This window comes from Lepisosteus oculatus, chromosome 5 (assembly GCF_040954835.1).
Source record: "Lepisosteus oculatus isolate fLepOcu1 chromosome 5, fLepOcu1.hap2, whole genome shotgun sequence".
Taxonomy (NCBI): Eukaryota; Metazoa; Chordata; class Actinopteri; order Semionotiformes; family Lepisosteidae; genus Lepisosteus; species Lepisosteus oculatus.
This window is the reverse complement of record NC_090700.1, coordinates 47,523,071-47,541,531: the sequence shown is the minus strand read 5'-3', so window position 1 is coordinate 47,541,531 and position 18,461 is coordinate 47,523,071. Positions and strand designations below refer to the sequence as shown.

General features: G+C 41.4%; 2 protein-coding genes across 10 annotated transcripts in view; one reads left to right on the top strand and one right to left on the bottom strand.

Moving 5' to 3' along the window:
* dennd4a (DENN/MADD domain containing 4A) overlaps window positions 1-18,267 on the top strand; it is a 52,840-nt gene extending 34,573 nt beyond the window's left edge. For 8 of the 9 annotated variants that reach the window (XM_015343225.2, XM_015343234.2, XM_015343232.2 and 5 more), the window contains 13 exons: window positions 1,967-2,086; window positions 3,345-3,497; window positions 3,755-4,866; window positions 5,897-6,113; window positions 7,044-7,150; window positions 7,534-7,709; window positions 8,111-8,278; window positions 9,374-9,569; window positions 10,211-10,465; window positions 11,745-11,862; window positions 12,921-13,083; window positions 13,465-13,529; window positions 13,895-18,267. In XM_015343225.2, the coding sequence (XP_015198711.2) occupies window positions 1,967-2,086; window positions 3,345-3,497; window positions 3,755-4,866; window positions 5,897-6,113; window positions 7,044-7,150; window positions 7,534-7,709; window positions 8,111-8,278; window positions 9,374-9,569; window positions 10,211-10,465; window positions 11,745-11,862; window positions 12,921-13,083; window positions 13,465-13,529; window positions 13,895-14,031 (2,987 nt within the window). In that variant the 3' untranslated portion in view covers window positions 14,032-18,267. Of the gene's footprint in view, window positions 1-51; window positions 145-1,966; window positions 2,087-3,344; window positions 3,498-3,754; window positions 4,867-5,896; window positions 6,114-7,043; window positions 7,151-7,533; window positions 7,710-8,110; window positions 8,279-9,373; window positions 9,570-10,210; window positions 10,466-11,744; window positions 11,863-12,920; window positions 13,084-13,464; window positions 13,530-13,894 lie in introns of all 9 variants that reach the window. The other variant, XM_015343230.2, reaches the window with a different exon arrangement.
* strc1 (stereocilin 1) overlaps window positions 1-18,461 on the bottom strand; it is a 405,552-nt gene that overhangs the window by 47,959 nt on the left and 339,132 nt on the right. The window lies entirely within an intron of this gene.

The following is an 18,461-nucleotide window of genomic DNA, read 5'->3' as shown; positions in this document are numbered from 1 at the left end:
CCCGCTCCCCCATGTCCGCGCCCATCCTGCATGGGTTCGCCCTGCATGCAGTGAGCTCTGGGTGTGGCAGTGTGGGGACGGAGAAATGGCCATCCCTTACACACTGGACTTGTTCTGACCTGAGAGACATCAGCGTCTATTCAGGTAACTGTCTCCTCTGTCTTCTTTTTTCTACACTGTCTGCTCCACTTGCCCCCTTCCAGTTGTCACCTTCTCATTATGTGCTTCCATATCCTTTTCAGGTGAACAGAATTTATGTATTGAGATATTTTGTATAATTTGTTAATTTCTTTGGTGTGTGTTTTTAGTACTAGCCTAAAGCTAGTGTAAAGCATATCATACCTTAACAGCAGCATAAAACTGATTAAAATACTTACAATTAAATGTGGATGTATATTCAGTAGAGTTTAAATGCAGGATGTATTTATGGTAAAATACATTTTCAAAAGACATACCCACAGAGGTGTAATGCACCTCTGTAAGGTGCAGCGGTGGCACTGTGGCTAAGGATCTGTGGCTGGAAGGTTGCCGGTTCAAATCCCATGGCCGCCAGAGGAATCCTACTCTGTTTGGCCCCTGAGCAAGGCCCTTAACCCCAGCTGCTCCAGGGGTGCTGTATAAATGGCTGACCCTGCGCTCTGACCCCAAGCTTCTCTCTCCCTGCTTGTGTGTGTCTCATGGAGAGCAAGCTGGGGTATGCGAAAAGACAAATTCCTAATGCAAGAAATTGTATAGGGCCAATAAAGTGATCTTATCTTATCTCTTATCACTGAGAAAAAAAAAATCCATGTAAGTGTTACCAGTATATCAAAAAGAAAGAACCTCTTCATTAAGTGTTTTTTCCCCCAAGAAAGAACTAAAGCAAAGGACAGATATTTCACAAAATAGATGAAAGAGAGTTTGAAGACCAGATCAAGCAGCTGGTTGCCAGGAAACCCGAACTTCACTGATTTTTCTAGCAGTGGCTCTAAGGAAAAGAAATATAATCAGGGGCTATGGAGTGACTGAGCTTTAGCTGCAGCAGCTGGGTAACCTTCAAATCATTAAATTCTACATAAGTAACAGGAATCAACACCTGGTCATGTTTGTCTGCCTGCTGACTGCAGACACACTCAGTCTCTCTCTCTCACTGTCATGGATTTGTGGAATGTTCTGTGTCTTATGATGTGATTGCATTACTATAATTTCCCATATATATTAATAGCAATCAGTATTGTTTGTTCTTTTATAGGCATATGTAAATACTTCCTGGGACTATCCTTGGTTTAGAAACCTTTTGAAGTGGTTTAATAATATTTACACTTATATAGCACTTTTCCGGAAACTCCACTAATAGTGCTTTACAGGTAATGGGGACTCCCCACCACCACCAATGTTTAGCCCCCACCTGGATGATGTGACGGCAGACGGCAGAGTGCACATCAGCTGTCAGTGGGGAGGAGGGCAGAGTAATGAAGTGGTTCTTAAAAGAGTGATTATAATTAGGCCATGATTGGTAAAGGACCCTGGGATTTTTAATGAGTCAGGACCTCGGTTTTATGTCTTATCCAATATATAGGGCATTAAGACCTGTACAGTCCACAGGGTGAGCGCCCCCTGCTGGTCCCACTAACACCTCTTCCAGCAGCAACCTTAGTTTTTCCCAGGAGGTCTCCTATCCAGGTACTGACCAGGCCTTTCAGCAGGTTGTCAGTTATGAGTTGGAAGGTGATATGGCTGGTGGTTTGAGGGGGAAAAAAAGCAGTAGAAATTGACACTTTAATTGTGGGAGGGGTGTGTAACCTTGCCATGTAATGTGAAACCTGTAGGAGAAGGGACCAGGTAGTTTTTTGCTTGTAGTGTTGATCCAACATTATCGCTACACTGGGCTTACAAGTTTCTAGTTAAAGATAAAGCCGGTGTCGATGCAGTTACTCCTGTGTGATGTGCTCCCAGTAAAAAGCTGTCCCCGATGTGTGTGTCGCAGGAGGACAGTCTGACCTGGGGTATAACTCGCTGTCGAAGGAGGAGGTCCGGCGGGGGGGCGCAGCCAGCCAGGACAACACCCCTGACAAGGAGGATAAGAAGGGGAGCGACTCCAGCTCCTGTGAGTGCGACCGGAATCGGCCTTCGTGGCAGACACACTAGTACACCTCACTGCTTCTACTGTGCTGAACACACAGAAATATATATAGCACTGTTCTGTAGCCAGGTCCCTCTGCAGCAAGATAAACACTATTTTCCAACAGGTCAGATACTCAAATTACAATTGAATAGACTGTTTCCTATTACATGATTTTTTGTGTCCTTTCTTACTTTATATTTTACTCATTTTATATTTATATATGCATTTAGATATTGTTAACAGTACATTTCTACCGTATCAGAATTGATTGAAGCGATACCACCATAGAAAAAACTGTCCAAAGTCATGCCTCTGCTGCCCCCTGTTGGGAAATGAATGTATTACACTTCTTTATATTAATCCGCAGAATAGTTGTTCTTTATATGACTCATATAATAATAATAATAAACTTTATTTTATTATTAAAATATATCATCCCAAAAAATCTATTCAGTTAACCTCTGTGTCTCCATTTATTAAATTGGTTAAATAAAATACCGATGTTTGTTTTTTTGTTTTTCTTGTCATTAGTATTTTGTTTTTTGTTTCTGTATTTGAATTACTTATTTTGTGTATAAACTTAGCCTAAATAAAAAGGTGCAAATGACCCCATAGACAGATAGATACTTTATTGTGCACTGCTGTGGAAATTTGTCTTTGGCTTCTCCCACACAAGTACAAAACACACAAGCAAAACAGCAGTGTCACATGAAATCACAACAACAGTACATGATACATAGATAAATGGGGGACTACATTTACACACCTTCATTGATTAGTTTTATTGCAGTGGGAACAAAGGACTTCTTATAAATGTTTTCATTTGAATTTTGTATCCTATACCGTCTTCCTGATGGGAGTATTATGAATTGAGAATGGACTAGGTGTGTAGAAGCGCTGTGATGTTCCTTGCCATTCTGAGGACTGTATTATGATATAAATTGCTGAGATGGGGCTGCTCAACTTCCCAGTTCCTTTTCCTGCCATTTTCACAATTCAGGAACAAACAATTTGGTTTTTCTTTTCAGCCCCAGGTTTCCATACCAAACTGGCATGTTAAATGCTAGGATACTCTCAAAGAGGCCATCTCTAGGACATTTTACCTAACATTAAAGTTCTTGAGTCTTTGACTGTGTTATAACAATAATCATGCTGGGTAGTGGGGTGTTGGAAGTTTTGCACAAGCCGCGGCTGTATGTGCAGCGTGGTGAGAGCGACGCCTGTCTCTACTGCCCCGCAGTGTCTGAGAGCGAGAGTCCCAAGGGCAGCGGGGACTGCCTCCCCCAGCTGGGCTACCCGGAGGCGAGCTGTACATTCCAGCCCAGCGGTGGCATCGTCCGTGCCAACTGTCCATATGACAGCTCAGCCACCGAGGCCAGCAACTCCAGCAGCGGTCAGTATGGTGTTCTTCTTCCTCTCAGGCATCATAAAGAACCAGACAATCACTTAGATAACTTCTGGAGGCCACCCAAACATCCATAATATTGTGACTTCAAGAATAACACGATACCATATCTTGCAGAACCAATGGAAGTTCCATGTAGTTCAGTTCTGATGTAGTCTGAATTGCCTTTTCTGTTAATTATCCAGTATGGATGGAGATAATTTTGAAAGAAATTCTTCTCTGACTTTGTTTCCCTTACTCTGCAGACCATGTGGCAGGCCTGCTCTTCACCACCTCCCTGGAAGAGATCGGGCTGGTTCAGAGTAGCAGTCTGCGCCGGAGGCACAAGAGTGCAGCTGAAGGAGGGGCGGGGGCACTGGACTGGGCCGGGGTCAGAGGTCGGAGACTGAGTGGGGACACAGCAGGGGGGGTGCTAGGATTGGGGATGAACAGAGGAGGGGTGCTGGAGACAGACCCGCAGAAGATTGCAGAAAAGCTGGGGGCTGATGCCAAGATACTGGCCAGTACTTTCCAGACAAAACAGACGCCAAATACTCTCATCTCAGGAGAAGGTGTTTCAGGGACAGCACAAAGGCCTACTACTTTGGACATCGGCTCAGGACACAGGCCCACAGCAGGGGGCGCTCACAGGCACAGAGACAGCTTGGAGAGGGACTCCAGTGATGACGACAAAACCGAATCTCCAGCTATCTTCGACCTGGAGGACTTGGATGGGGATGCAGGTGAGGGGGAGACTCGGGCAAGGGACAAACGAGTGAGGCGCATGGAGCGCAGCAGCAGCAGCAGCAGCTTCCTGGGCCAGGCGGTGAAGAGGACTGGCATCAAGAAGGGCTTCGACCCGCTGTCACTCCTGGCAGCTGAGACAGAGCAGCTGCAGGGGGAGGAGCCGGAGGGGGGTGGCGGAGACATGAGCACCCCCTCAGCCCGCCGTGACCTTGCTGAGGAGATCGAAATGTACATGAACCACATGAGCAGTCCCCTGAGTAGCCGGGCACCCAGTATGGACTTGCAGGACCCCGTGAGCCCCCAGCCTGCCTCCCGTCGCTCCAGCCTGCCCCACAGTTCCCCTCGCCCCACGGGCCTGTCCCGTTCGCGTACCTACCAGTCCCAAGGAGAGAGCCGTCCCCGAGACCGCCTGTGGTCTTCACCATCCTTCTCCCAGGGCAGCCCTCGCAGGGACCAGGAGAGAGATCCCCTGGCACTGGCCTCCCCCTCCACCTCCTCCTTTGCCTTGGACAGCCTCCTCACCCCCACACTGGATGTCTTCAAGAGTAGCGTCTTCTCCGCGGGGAAGGGTGTGGCAGAGAAAGCCAGCCGCTGGTACTCCCGGTTCGCCACCTACACAGTCCCCAGCAAGGTACTCCAGTGGACAGGGCAGAGACATTCGTCTCTGGTTTTTAATCTCAACAGCATGCTTCATAGGAAATGCAGAAGTTAATAGTTACTGATAGGTCTAATGATTCCATTTCTCTGTTGAGACCTACTGAAAATGTTTCTGTTAAAGAAATGCTATTATTAAATTGCATTCTATTTTGGGTTAATATTTCTACATCTGTGTATCAGATTGCTTGTTTTGGGGGCTTTCTGAGCGCCTCCACAGTGAAGGTTCATTCTGAGCCCCAGGTGTGCTCTGTGATCCACATGTCACAGGTTCAAACCTTACTAGCCAGCTGTAACCAGAATGTCCAAGCAGTGGTGCACAATATGCAAATCTCAGCCAGTGAGAATGGTTAGGATTAGACTTTCTCAACAAAATACAAACCCCTGTGATTCCAGACATTGTACTGTAGTTAAGTTTGTAGCGAGTCAAACACAGGTAGATGAGGTCAAAGGAGCCTGTTTTTATTTCCTCATTCTCTCCATGTGGGTGCAGGAATTATCCCTGGGCCATAGAGAAGCAGTTAGCAATTCCACTTGTTAGGTTAAATGACAAAAAAGTAAACAATTCTGCTTTGTAAAATCCATGTAACTTTTTATGCAGTTACTAAAGTACACCACTAGAGGACAAAATTGGCCTGATATAATCTCAGTGTTAAAGTTGCTTTTTTTAATACCGTATATATTTTTAATATGTGCTATTTTAATAATTGTAATGATGGACATTTTGTGATGTATGAGCTTGTAGATTGGTTCAACATCATAGTCATTTTTTTCTTATGTATTTATCATAGTTAATGTAGACATTTAAGCACCCAGAAATTGAGTATTTACTTCTACAACATGTACAGTCTAAGGTGAGCAGTATTTAGGTACACATGATAGGTGACATTTATACACTTATATGTGCCTTTGTAATAATTGACTTTCGTTTGTAAGGAAGTCTTTTGTTATTGTGGCCATTTGTCCTGCCTGATGTCTCAGCCTGTGCTCTCCCCTCTCTTCCTTAGGCTCAAGATGTGAACAGTGACAGGACCAGCGTGTCATCTGTGGGGGCCAGAGACCCTGACGGCTCTTCCCTGCTGGACGAGGAGCCCGGTCTGGAGCCCGAGGGGGCTGTGTCCCCCCAGCACAATGGCATCACTGGCCCCAACAAGAGCCCTAACAAGGCCAGCCCAAGCAGCCCCCCCTCGCATCACAGCACGACCCGACAACCCTGCCCCACGGGTAAACCACATGGCCCCATGAGACATCTCAATAGTGTCCAAAAGACATGCCTGGGCAGACGTAACGTTTATTGTTTCAAACTTGCATTTGATTTCAGAGGTGTAGAAATAGGTCATTTAAAGTGGTCGCTTTGTCACTGCTGTATAGTTGGGCACAGTTTTGCATAATCAATATGATATGCATAATCGAGCATGTTAGACCAAATCTTATGTCTTGTAATATTTTAATATAATAGCAGTATATCATATTGTGGTTTAAGTTTCAATTGTGTAGCATGTCGAGATATAAAAGCCAACAAGGTGACGAATTGTTTAATCAGTTTTAGTGAAAACATTGGGTGAATACATGTATACTAGCTTGCCTGAAACACAGCAAACTCTTTATAAATGTGTCACCATTACTGCTCTTAATCTCAGCAGCAGGATGCCATGAAAGAGAATATTTTTATGTGTGCACAGCATGTTCCTCTGAATGTGTTCTCAGAGTAAGGCCAGTGAGTGAGGGTTTTATTTACTTGCTAAATAGAGAGCCAAGTCAATTTCTCATGAAGAAGTGCTGCCTGATTGGAGCACCTCAAATCACCCAGCTGTTTATGCAGTTCTAAAGGGGCTTCATAATCATTAAGTCCAGACATGCCTTTCTCTGAACCAGGAGCATTACAGCTGCCAGGAATACCATGTTGATTAGGAGTCCGCGAATGGCGGTGCTGTTTAATGTAGTCATGGTAAAAAATGGAGTGCTGTCTTGTCGTGAATGAGGTAAATCGTATAATCACCGTGAAGAGAACACACTTTACACTTTGTTCTCGACAGGATAAGTGCTGTTAAATTGCAACCCCATTCGCTTTAACTCTTTCATCTATGGAGGCTTTGTTAAGTTTAGAATCACACTATTTACATTTTTGTTCATTCTGGTGCCTTTTCATTTCAGGCTGTTTCCTGTCTTCAGCCTCCAGTTTCCCCTTGCCAGACAAATCTGAGCTGGGCTCCTCACGTTACACCAGCAACACCAGCATCTTCCAGAACTATGCCATGGAGGTAAGCTAGTTGCAGCTGGGGATCTGGGAAGCTATAATCCTTTCATCATGTATCTCCTTAGTTTCATGTTATCATACATGGCGTGTTGTTTTTAGACCAATGAAGTGCAGAGCACTTGGAAAGTGGGTGTGGTTTACCTTTTTTGAGTGAAAGGTGTAACTGTAGGGTGTGTGAGATCCCATTCTTTAGGGATGAGGAATAGGTGTAGACTATATCTCAGGGATGTAGTATGTCTGTAATAATGGTTCGCCTATAGATAGTGTTTCTTCATTTAGGTATTTGAGTGCTTACTATCTTATCAGTGGAGAAGGTGTGGTTCACGGTAAGGTTGCTCCTGTGAATTCAGATCTTGGAACACATTTGTACTGTATGTGTATGCATAGGTGCTAATCTCCAGTTGCTCGCGCTGCAAGACATGTGACTGTCTGGTATATGACGAGGAGATCATGGCTGGCTGGATGGCTGATGACTCCAACCTTAATACCACCTGCCCCTTCTGTGGAAACCCCTTCCTGCCTTTCCTCAACGTGGAGATTCGGGACCTGCGGGGGCCTGGCCGGTAGGAGCAAGCTCTACACATTGCCCTTTTCCTCTGTCTCTCGGTTGATCTTCCTCTCTTTTTATCTGTTTCTAAGCTCTTTCTGTCTCTTCCTCCATATTTGTTTTTCCTTCCTTTTGTCTAAAATTGTGATTTTCGCTCTTTCATCTTTCCCTGTTTTTTTTTGCTCTTGTCTATTTCCATTTTCCTGTATTTTTCATCAACTGTCTCCTCATCCCAGGCTTCAAAACAATAGTCACGTTAGAGTTTAGTTTTGGAAAAAAGCCTGCTTTTGAGGAAAACCAAAAAATGTAACTCTCCTTTCTAGGATGGCTTCTCTAAGTTATTCTCTGTTCACTCCATTTGTGGATGTTGCATTGTTGCAATGTTTAATCTACTGTCCTAATTTACTTTCTGTCCAGGTACTTCCTGAAGAACAGTCCGTCAGTAGAGGAGGGTGTGTCGTCATCATACTCTGTCTCTACTGGGCTGGGGCCAGGGCAGTCTGCACTCCTCCCGCCTCTTCCAGCCATGGCCCTCTCCCCTCCATCTCCTAAAATCATTGTGCAGAAGTGCCCCAGCAGCAACAGGTACAAACTAGGACAAATAGCTACCGTTGCTTTAAAAACTCTCACAGTTTCCCACTATTTCCTTTCCCACAGCATTCCCTCTTTCCATGTACATCCTATGTCTTAAAAGATGTTTATGTTAAAGGATGCTAGGATGTCTTCTGACACAAGTGTGTTTATAACACCATATTTCTTCTCAGTGCGGTACATTGCCAGTCTGTGGTTTGTGTGAGAGATGGGTTTGCAAACGTCTTTGCTCTTAGTGTGGTACATATGTTGCTAACATCGTTCTTTAAACTGCTAGGTATCTGTCCAGATATTGCAGACACATTAATAAGCCCGAATTAGTCCTTTGATGGATTAACAGCCTTATTTTCGACTAGTAGAAATCCTCAATGACAAAAACTCATGCTGCCAGACATTTAACATCTTCCAGTGTGATCAGTCTGCCAATAAATCCCCTTTCTGAAAATAACTGAAAACCCTACAGCTCCATCACATCACTGAAAACATAGCCAATTCTATGAACTGCTTTGGAAACTTGTTTAAACCGTCATTATTATTTATTTTTCTGTTACTGTTTCCCGACTGTATTAATTGAATCAGGAATCCATTCCGACCCCCTCTAATTAGGATTGCTGATTATCAGATTGCTTTGATGTTGCCGTGATAGAATTGCTCTCTGGGCCCGTTTGCAGCTGAATCTGCATTTTAAATCAGAGCTCTTCACACAGGAGCACCTGGCTGCACAACAGCCAATGGCCAATCCCCAGCTCTCCATCCACCACTCTCCTCATAAAGATGGTTACCCTAGGAAAACAGAATACAGATTAGAGAATAGTGGTTAGAGACAATGAAGGCATGGTGAAACTAAGTATAGCAAAAACCAGAAAAAGTGTTTAAGAGTGCACTGAAGTACTGTACTGGAGCCCGTGTTGTTGCTACATATGTAATAACACAGTGGTTTGTTCCCTCTTGTTTCTTATTATATTTTAAAAATAAAACATTCCTAGTGACCTGGTTTATTTTTTTCTGGATTTGAAGCTGCTTCAATATCATTTACTGCCCTCTATCTCCTCTGTGCATTTTTGTGTGCTCAATGTTTCCTTCTTACAGGAGCACCTCTCTTGGCTACACTCCTGCCCACTCCATTAATATCCCCACGGAGAGACGACAGAGCTCTGGGCCCTCAGGGGCCCCAGTGGTCCGCAGTGTCAGCACCTGTGAACCCCTAGAGGAGCACCCAGGCCCCCACAGAAACGGCCACTGTGTCTCCACAGGTAGCCTGCCCAGCAGACTCAACGACAGCACGGTGAGATGCTGCAGCACATCACTCTGCACAGTGTGCTACCACAGAACTGACAGACCTACAGGGACCGCTTAGAAAGTTCCTTGCAAAAGAATACATTTTGTTACTCATTTTCAACAAGTAATTTAATTTTTATGATGTAGACATCATGATGTAGACATGATGAAGACTGTACTGTTATTAAAGTTGGTTGATAATAAGAAATAAAATGGTACAAAATAAGTTACATAAAAAAATAGATTGCATTTGAGCCTTGAAGATCTTAGTAACCTATTTATATAAATGACTCTTTACTGCGACTAAATTTGTATGTGGTAATTTGCATTTTACAATGTGACTACTGTGATGAAAGCATAAAAAAATAAATTAGGGAAGTTAACAGTTATCATGGCACTGCCTAAGTATAGCCAGGTAAAGCTATACCAGCCATACTTTATCACCATATAAACAGTCATCGCCAACTAGTCAACAATATTGTACTATTATTACAAATGCTGAGACTATAGACTAGCTTTTCTAGAGTGGGTAAAAACTTATTCTGTGATCCTTTTAAGGGTAGTTTGTGACAGATCTGTGGTGAGAACATTTTTGAGATCTGGATGCCTGTGTCTAAATCTGTTTGATCCTGTGATATTCGGCTGCAGGATCCCCTGAGCCTGGACTGGCGTCTCCACAACCCTGAGCCCGTAACAGTTCCATACCTAAGTCCGCTGGTGCTATGGAAGGAACTGGAAAGCCTGATGGAGAACGAAGGGGACCAGGTCATCACTGTATCTGACATTGTGGACCACCATCCCATTGTGTTCTGGAACCTGGTTTGGTATTTCCGCAGGCTGGATCTGCCCAGCAACCTTCCTGGCCTCATCCTTACTTCAGAACACTGCAATCGGGGTACCCAGGTGGGCATTTCGAGACGGAGAGACTTGGGCTCACTGTTCTCCAGGCATTCTAAGGGCCACAGAGCTTTAGCAGTATTTTTCTCAAGTGTATTTATTGTTGGCTTCAGATCTGATTCATATGGTGTTAGTCATTTATATTGTTTGGTATAAACATTTATATTGTTTGTGGAGAAAAAGAGTATCCTGTCTTTTTTTGTAAAATGCTTGCATCTGTACATAACTCAGTGTTAAAACAATATCTTTGTCTTGAACTGTGGGTCACAAGTTGATGAAATCAGAACATAAGGTTGATCTTCTTTTTAAATAAGTATTTAAACACTATAGTTCAGGTGGGTAGCTGTGTCAGCATGCGTAGTCAGCAAAGGAACAAGTAATAGGTTTGTTCAATGCTGATTCAGGTGTGAAGAAGGTTGAAGAAGGCTTCACAACCGAAATGTTGTGTTTTCTCTCTTCTCTTTTCAACATGGAATAAACCTATTAATTGTTCCTATTTAAACACTATTCTTTTTTCACTAGGTCTCTGCATATAAATAAAATAACTGTATAGCATGTAACTGCTTAAGTATATTGTGTTTTCAAAATTAAAATGACACAAGTACACCAAACTGACACCACCAATTTGGCCAACAAGCTTTTGTTTCACTGATCTGTGAAAAATGTTCCCTGGCCATAAGGAAATGGTCCATTCCATGCCTTTTCCCATTTTCTTGTATTTCCTATTCAGTTCAGAATGGGCACCGTGAAACTGGTTTAGGTATTGAAGTGGCGCGATGTCATTCTCTGCTGGGATGTCAGACCTTCAGTGGAGTGCACTTCCACTTGATAAACATCTAGAAAAAATAGAACTCATTTCCTGCAGCTTTAATTCGAGCATCACACAAGAGCTTTTAATCTATTAAATATAATTTGAACTAATTTCTCTATGCATGTACTCAGAACAGTACATGCTTTAGAAAGATTGCAAAGTGAAAAATATTAAACATTAACATCCTTGCCTTTTTGCTTTTGTTTATATCCATCCATTCTGTTCTCAAATGCACTTATTCACAAATTCAGTTATCTTATGTAAAACAGCAGTCATGTGGAGCTAGTCACTATGTAAGTCACTTAGTTAATAGAAATAAAAAAGCCTTCAAAACGTAAGCATGGATTTGAAAAATAATCTATTTTAAAAGACACTTCTTACCTAACATAAAAATCTTGTGCTTACTTTCACAGAAAATAAAAACGTTATTGTCTTTTTACAGATCTTTTTGTAATGCTTTGGTACTTTCTGCAGGTGCCGCGACACTGGATGTCTGAAGACAGTAAGCATGTGTTAATCCAGATCCTCTGGGACAATCTGAAACTGCACCAGGACCCCATCCAGCCCTTCTACATCCTTTGGAACACACACAGTAAGTGTTACCCGATACGATCCACAGCTGTTTCACCAGCCGCTTGGAGGCAGGCGGGTCAGTGAGCTTTCTACGTCTTTGGCTTTGTTATCTCTACTGCAGTAGTTCCCTCCTGAGCACATACATTGAGGTATGGGTCTAGGCATTAAAGGGCATTGTCTTGTGCAGAGAAGAAACAACCTAGATCCTTAAACACTCATGTAATCTCAGATCTTTCAAGCATAAGCATTGCTTGAACAGAGCCAAGTGTGAATGCTAACACTATGCCATACACAGTATCTGTGTCATATTAGGGTGGTGAACAGCATTTAGAAGTCATGTAAAGTTGCTTTGCCTAGTACCTGCACAGATTACAGCTCTTTTGAATGCTAACAGTACTCTATTCTCTGTTTTTCAGGTCTTAATTGCACTCTTTTAATAGAGAGTGAGTTTTTACTCTGACTATTACTTCAGCAAAATTATTTTGTTCATGTTTACCCTCAGTTTCACCCTTAATGCTTTTTATTTGCTGTAAATATATGTTTATTTCTATTTGCATCTCTTTGTTTTATACCTGCTGATGTTCCTCAGACCTACCAGCATTAATATGATCATTATTTTAATTGACGTTTTTGGCAACCCTTACAATGATGGTGATGATGCTAATAAAACGTGTATTAATAATGTAACAATACATATTTTAATGAATTATAGCTTTTATACTTGTATTCCCCAATACAATTAGGAAAAAATATTGTCATTTTAAAAATTCTGCTGCTCTAAATGTAGGATTTATGTCTCTATTTATAAAATAGACATGAATTCCGTTTCTTGAATAAAAAAAGTGACAAATGTTTGTGGCAAATCTCAAATATGCTCAGATATTGAAGATGTATTGGTATTTGTTTTTTTTTTATAGTTGCTTGCACAGCATTTGATTCTGTGTTGCTGTTTTGTTTCCAGACGGTGGTGGTTTCAGCTGTGTGTCCCAGTGTTGTAGTGTGAGTGGGGCTGGCCTTGATGTGTGAGTCTTGCAGTGTTGCTCAGTGAGGTCTGACATGCTCTCTGCCCTCCTGCAGGCCTGAACTACCCGGTGATGAGCTCAGTACGAGAGGAAGAGGAGCCTTTTGGAGAGGAGCTGCTGCAGAGTGTGGTGAAGAGCATCCAGATGAATGACGTGTACCGGCCCATGAGTCAGGTCCTAGAGATCCTGGGACAGCAGCTGGGCATGAAGAGGCAGAGGTGAGGGCTAAGGAACTGAAAAATCTCTTTCATGCTCAGTGATGTGCATGCTTGGAAAAAAAAAACATGTGGTAGGCCAATAATTCTAGTCATCCATCTGACTTTTTTATTAACATATTAAGTTAATATATGCTGAACAAGTATAATATAATGATAGTTTTCTCATATTTGCAATTTATATTTGCAATTTTTGTTATTTTCATATTTAATCACCTATCTAACATGTTATATGGATGTATCCTAAGACTTTCATAACATTTTCCTAAATGAGGAGTGAATATCACTAACAGGGTCAAGTGTTCACTGAACACTGAGAGTGTGTAATTCAGAAGAGATAGACAATGGTAATAGAAGTCATTCTTTTCAATGTGTGTCTTACAGGAGCTTGTACAGGGATATCCTGTTCCTATCGCTGGTCGCTCTGGGCAAAGACAACATTGACATTGGTGAGTGGGACTGCTTTACACAGTCGTCAGAGGAGCTCCATTGTAAGGTCTGCCTTGAGCTAAAATAACCAGAATAGAAAGTTGAGTATATCTTCTAAAAGTATGTCTAGATAGCATGGTATATGATGCTATATAGCAAACCCATTAAAAAATGATAATTAGTGAAATTTTATTAGTTCTTTCGTATAAAGAATTCAGTGTCTGTTAGTTTTGTCTCATTTTCAAATTCAATAAAAATAACTTGTTTTAATCAATGTCATTATTAAAGAATTATGAATATTTAATACAAAATGGTGCCAAAAAAGTTTTCCTTCATAAAGTCTCCAGGCTCTGTTTCTTCAGCATGTGCTTTCTTGCCCACACAGATGCGTTTGACAGAGAGTACAAGATGGCATACGACCGGCTCACCCCCCGCCAGGTCAAGCTGACACACAACTGTGACCGGCCCCCCAGTGCCGGGGTCATGGAGTGCCGCAGGACCTTCGGGGAGCCTTACTTGTGACCCCACGCCTCCGCCCCTCTCCAGCCTGCTTCTGCTGCTGCTGTACAGACACAGCTGTGTCCACTGCCTACCCCCTGCCGTCTCCCTGCTGCAGTCTGCGCACCTGCCCCGCAGGCCAGGCCTGCCAGTCCGCAGGGCCCAGCATGCAAACTGCCAAAGCTGTAAGAGAGCCGCCTTACCCGTCACTCCCTCTAGGCCTTTACAGCCTCCCCACCTGCCCCTTTTCCAGGAGGGGGACCTATCTGTTTCTGCCCCCAGTGTTGCAGTGGTGACCATCTGAAGGAAGGCCCAGTTAGCAACCCCGATTTTCTCATCTCCCCACACTGATGTCTTCGATTGAGGTCGACTCCTTAGCACTCTGACAAAGGCCTGGAGAGATTAGGGTGCCAGTGTAAAGAAATGGTGCTGTGCCCAGTGGCCAGACTCACACACTAGTCTAGGGGAGTGCCACCCCGTTGTACATTCTGGCGAGGAATAGAGTGACTGTTTATTTCGCAAATTGTTTGCACAATGTGTACCAGGCTTCATTAATATAAAACCTTTTATCTGTGCTAGACACTAGACAATAAAAATGATGTGGTATTACGGGGTAATTTTAAAGATTATACAGAAATGAAACTGTAAAGGTTATGTTGGATACAATGCAAATGTACTGTATATAGAACATTAGATTTTTTTATAAAAGAACATTTGTATTATATAGTCATATGATATAAAGATTAAATATTGGCAATATTTTACCTAACTTTGGAACTGTTTATACAAACCGTCTTTATTTATTACAGTTTGTCTTAAGTTTTTATGCGGGCTTTTGTAGTGGTTGTCTGTTATTACTAGTCCAGGTGACAGTTTGTTACCATGGTTATGTAAATGTTGACTGTTAGTAAGACCCAGTGCGTCTGTTCAGTGTGCACCACATTTATGCCTCTTTTTCAAATGTAAACTTTATTTTTAAACTTAAGGTCTTTGTTTTTAGGTTTAGATACAGATCCAGGCTAAGAATATAGTCATGTGAACCATGGCTATGAGAATCACAGTCCCTGGATAGGTGTGCTCATTTTGGTTTGGTTAAAATTTGGGCTGAACAGATTTGCAAAACGACTCACCTATGGTAAGTTGCTTTTGCATTCTAACTTTATTTGGTCCAGATTTCACTGTCCACTACAGAGAAGTTAGCTAATCCAGTTAGAAAAGGCACATCTCCTGAAACCCAGTGCACCTGTAATCTTTTCCAATAGGAACAAGTCATTTCTTTACAAACTGAGGGCAAACAGCCTAAAACAGACAAGATATTCCTGGTGGTGTCTCAGAGAGTGTAGTAGGGTCATCTGTTACTCCGTTGGTTTAGAATGTTTAAAAGGATGTTGGTGGGCATTATGTCATTTAGTGCTATTTTCTTTGCCTGCAGACGTCATGGGTAAAGGGACAATGAAAGTATTGTTGAGTATTATCATCTTGTTATCATCAACATGCTGCATGAGGTCCATTTTGATTGGTTTCTGAAGTGAGAGTAAACACTGTTACTGGCTGTTCAGAGGAGCTGGGCCTCCAGACCCAGTTTTAGGTGGAAAGGGAGAGGTTTTCATTAATGTTGCTCAGGTTTCTTAAAATGTTCTATCCTGCAGAAGAGTCTGGAAGGTGAAGTCACCTTTTCCCTGTGTGTAATGTGCATACCTGTCCTGCTCTCTGGTCTTGCATTTCATCCCGGATCACAAGGACTAGAACTGCAGACAGCACATACAGCTGAGATTGTTTTATAATGTTGTTGCATGGCTAACATCACTTATCTAATTAATGTTAAGAAAGCATTTATCATATCAGTTTTAAATTTAAAAACTGCTGCAATTGTGTTGAGGTTTTCAATTCAAGGGCCTTACTCTACATCTTCAACAGCAAATTTTCAAAATGTTTGCACAAAATTTTAAAAATATATTGCAATTGCTTTCTACATCTAAGGATGTTTTTCTTCTAGCTTTATGTAATTTATGTCTTTAATGTAAAATGCCTTTGTATTATTACATTGATTATACTGTACATAACATCCATAATATTAGAAAACCAAAAAATAAGTGTACATCCAAAAATGTTCATATGTTTTAACAGCACTTTTTAAACTGCTCATAACATGGATTTTAAACTGCTTAAAGAAGAAATGAAAAGCAGTGTTACTTTAAATTTGTCCTAGTATAGCAATACCATTAGCCTTTAGATGTGTTCGCAAGTCTTCACTAAATGTAAGATCTTCAAAATGTGATTGAAAAGCAACTAATTGTGAGTTTTATGCTTCTGATGGACATGTGTACATAATGAAGCAAACACTCTGTACAGCTGCCAAAACCACTGGAGTATACTCACGAAGACCATACAGAATACTGTATAGACTATTAAATTATAACTCATAGAGTACCTGTATGTTTCATTACAAGTGTACTAAATAGCAGCTACAGTTTACAGAAATACTGTACTTCATATATAGCTTTTTCATAAGTTATAGGAATGTAGTGCAGCATACTCCAGTGTTTTTGCACTTTTTTGTTTTAGCTTTTTGTGGGGTGAACACAGCACTTCACACAGTTACCTTGTGTTAGTCAGGTGAGCCTGAAGCTCAACAGCAATGAAAAGTTACTTGGTTTGTGCCAACTGTACATGGAACAAACCAGATGTGGATAGGAACACAATCCATGTGAATATTCAAATTTGTACAGAGAACATCTGTCTACTGCCTTGACTTCCAATGCTTTTAAAATCTTTTGGTGCTGTCTGGAATCTTTTTCTGTGTGTTTGCTGGGCAGTCAGTTCCTTACTAGTTAGTCTAAGTTAGGACTTGCACTTGGCTCACAGTTTAGATGCTTTATAAAGCTGAGGAGTTATCCATACATCTTTGAAGACATTATATTAAACTATTTAAAAATAAAAGTGTAAATTGAAGTGTTATTAATAGAAAATGTATAAATAAGTGGTACTCTTAATGCTTTACATATGTTTTCTGTTAAAATAAATTTATTTATATATAAGTGTTTAGATTTTTTAAAATGTAATGTTTGTGAAGTCATGCAGAAATGAAGCTTTTCTTAGCAGTACAATCAGTAGCCTGGATGAAGCAAGATGTGCAGTGGGAATCCTTCATGGTGTGACTGACCCTGGTTCACAGACATCTCATTCAGAAATGAATCAATGTGATCTCTGTATGAGCAGATACCAGGCACCACACCTCACAGTCTTTAAGGCTGCCTTGTAGACAGAAGACATTGGTCCCCAAAGGTGTTTTGTGGTTGATAAATTTATATGTACTATTTACAGCTATATTACTCCAGTTTAAGGGCATTTAAATTACAGGCTTATAATACGTCCAGAAATGTATTTTACATCATTAAAAAAAAAATCGGATTATTGGAGGGTTAATCCGTCTACATTATGCAGATGGGGCTTTATGATGTTACACTACACTACCTTGAGTGATAAATGACTGTTGATTGGAGGAGGAATTACAGAAATTATGTATTTAATTGGATGTTAGTTAACACAATTGTATACATAGACAGTATTTACCTTCATTTTAGATTTTAATGAGGAACTGCAGTAAAGAAAAGAAAATTACATTGCTGCAAAATTTAGGTGAACACAGTTATGGTTTTGTTCTCCTGTAAGTGTTTCAGCATGGAATTCTAAGCACATTTTCTGAGCTGGTGTCTAGTGCTGTGGCTGCAGGAGGAAGTCCTTTTAAAAGGAGTCCAATGAAATACAGCTACATCCCTGACAGACCGCTGGTGAAGCAGTTCCTCTGTCCCTCACATCAGCAGTAATCATGGGGCAAGCTCTGAAGAGTGCTATGCAAGTGTGTTCATGCTGCTACTTATCAATGTAAAGTGATTATTAATTTTTCACAAAGCAGTTTTAACAGTTCACCCCAACTGGCAACATGCAGTACATGCAGAGGAAATGTAACTGAATGCCTAGACCATCACATTATCTGTTATATAGAAGGGGCACTTTAAAAAATAAAGAAAATACTGAGACATCTCCTCATACCTCTGGACTATTTAGTGCATATAGGACATTGTAAAATTTATCAGCTCTTTGCTATTTTTTTGTAATTTCTGAATTCTTCATAGTGTTTGAAATGTTTACAGAACTGTACAGAAAGCCAGTCTGGGTCTTGGGAATGGGCAACAAATTCTGTGTTTGAATCTGCATGGTACTTTGTAATTCTGTAAATAAATTCACTCATACTGTAAATCCACTCTCTTTTTTGGTGTTTTCTTCCTATGTGGTTGTAGATTTGTATTTTGGGGTATCGCATAGCGGTACAAGGTAAATGCTATAATTGTCATTTGTCTTAATGACATATACTTCCCCACAAAGCGATTTTTAATCTGTTTACCATTTAAGATGAGTGCATTTCAAACTGCTTGCTTGCTGTCTGCTTCCAA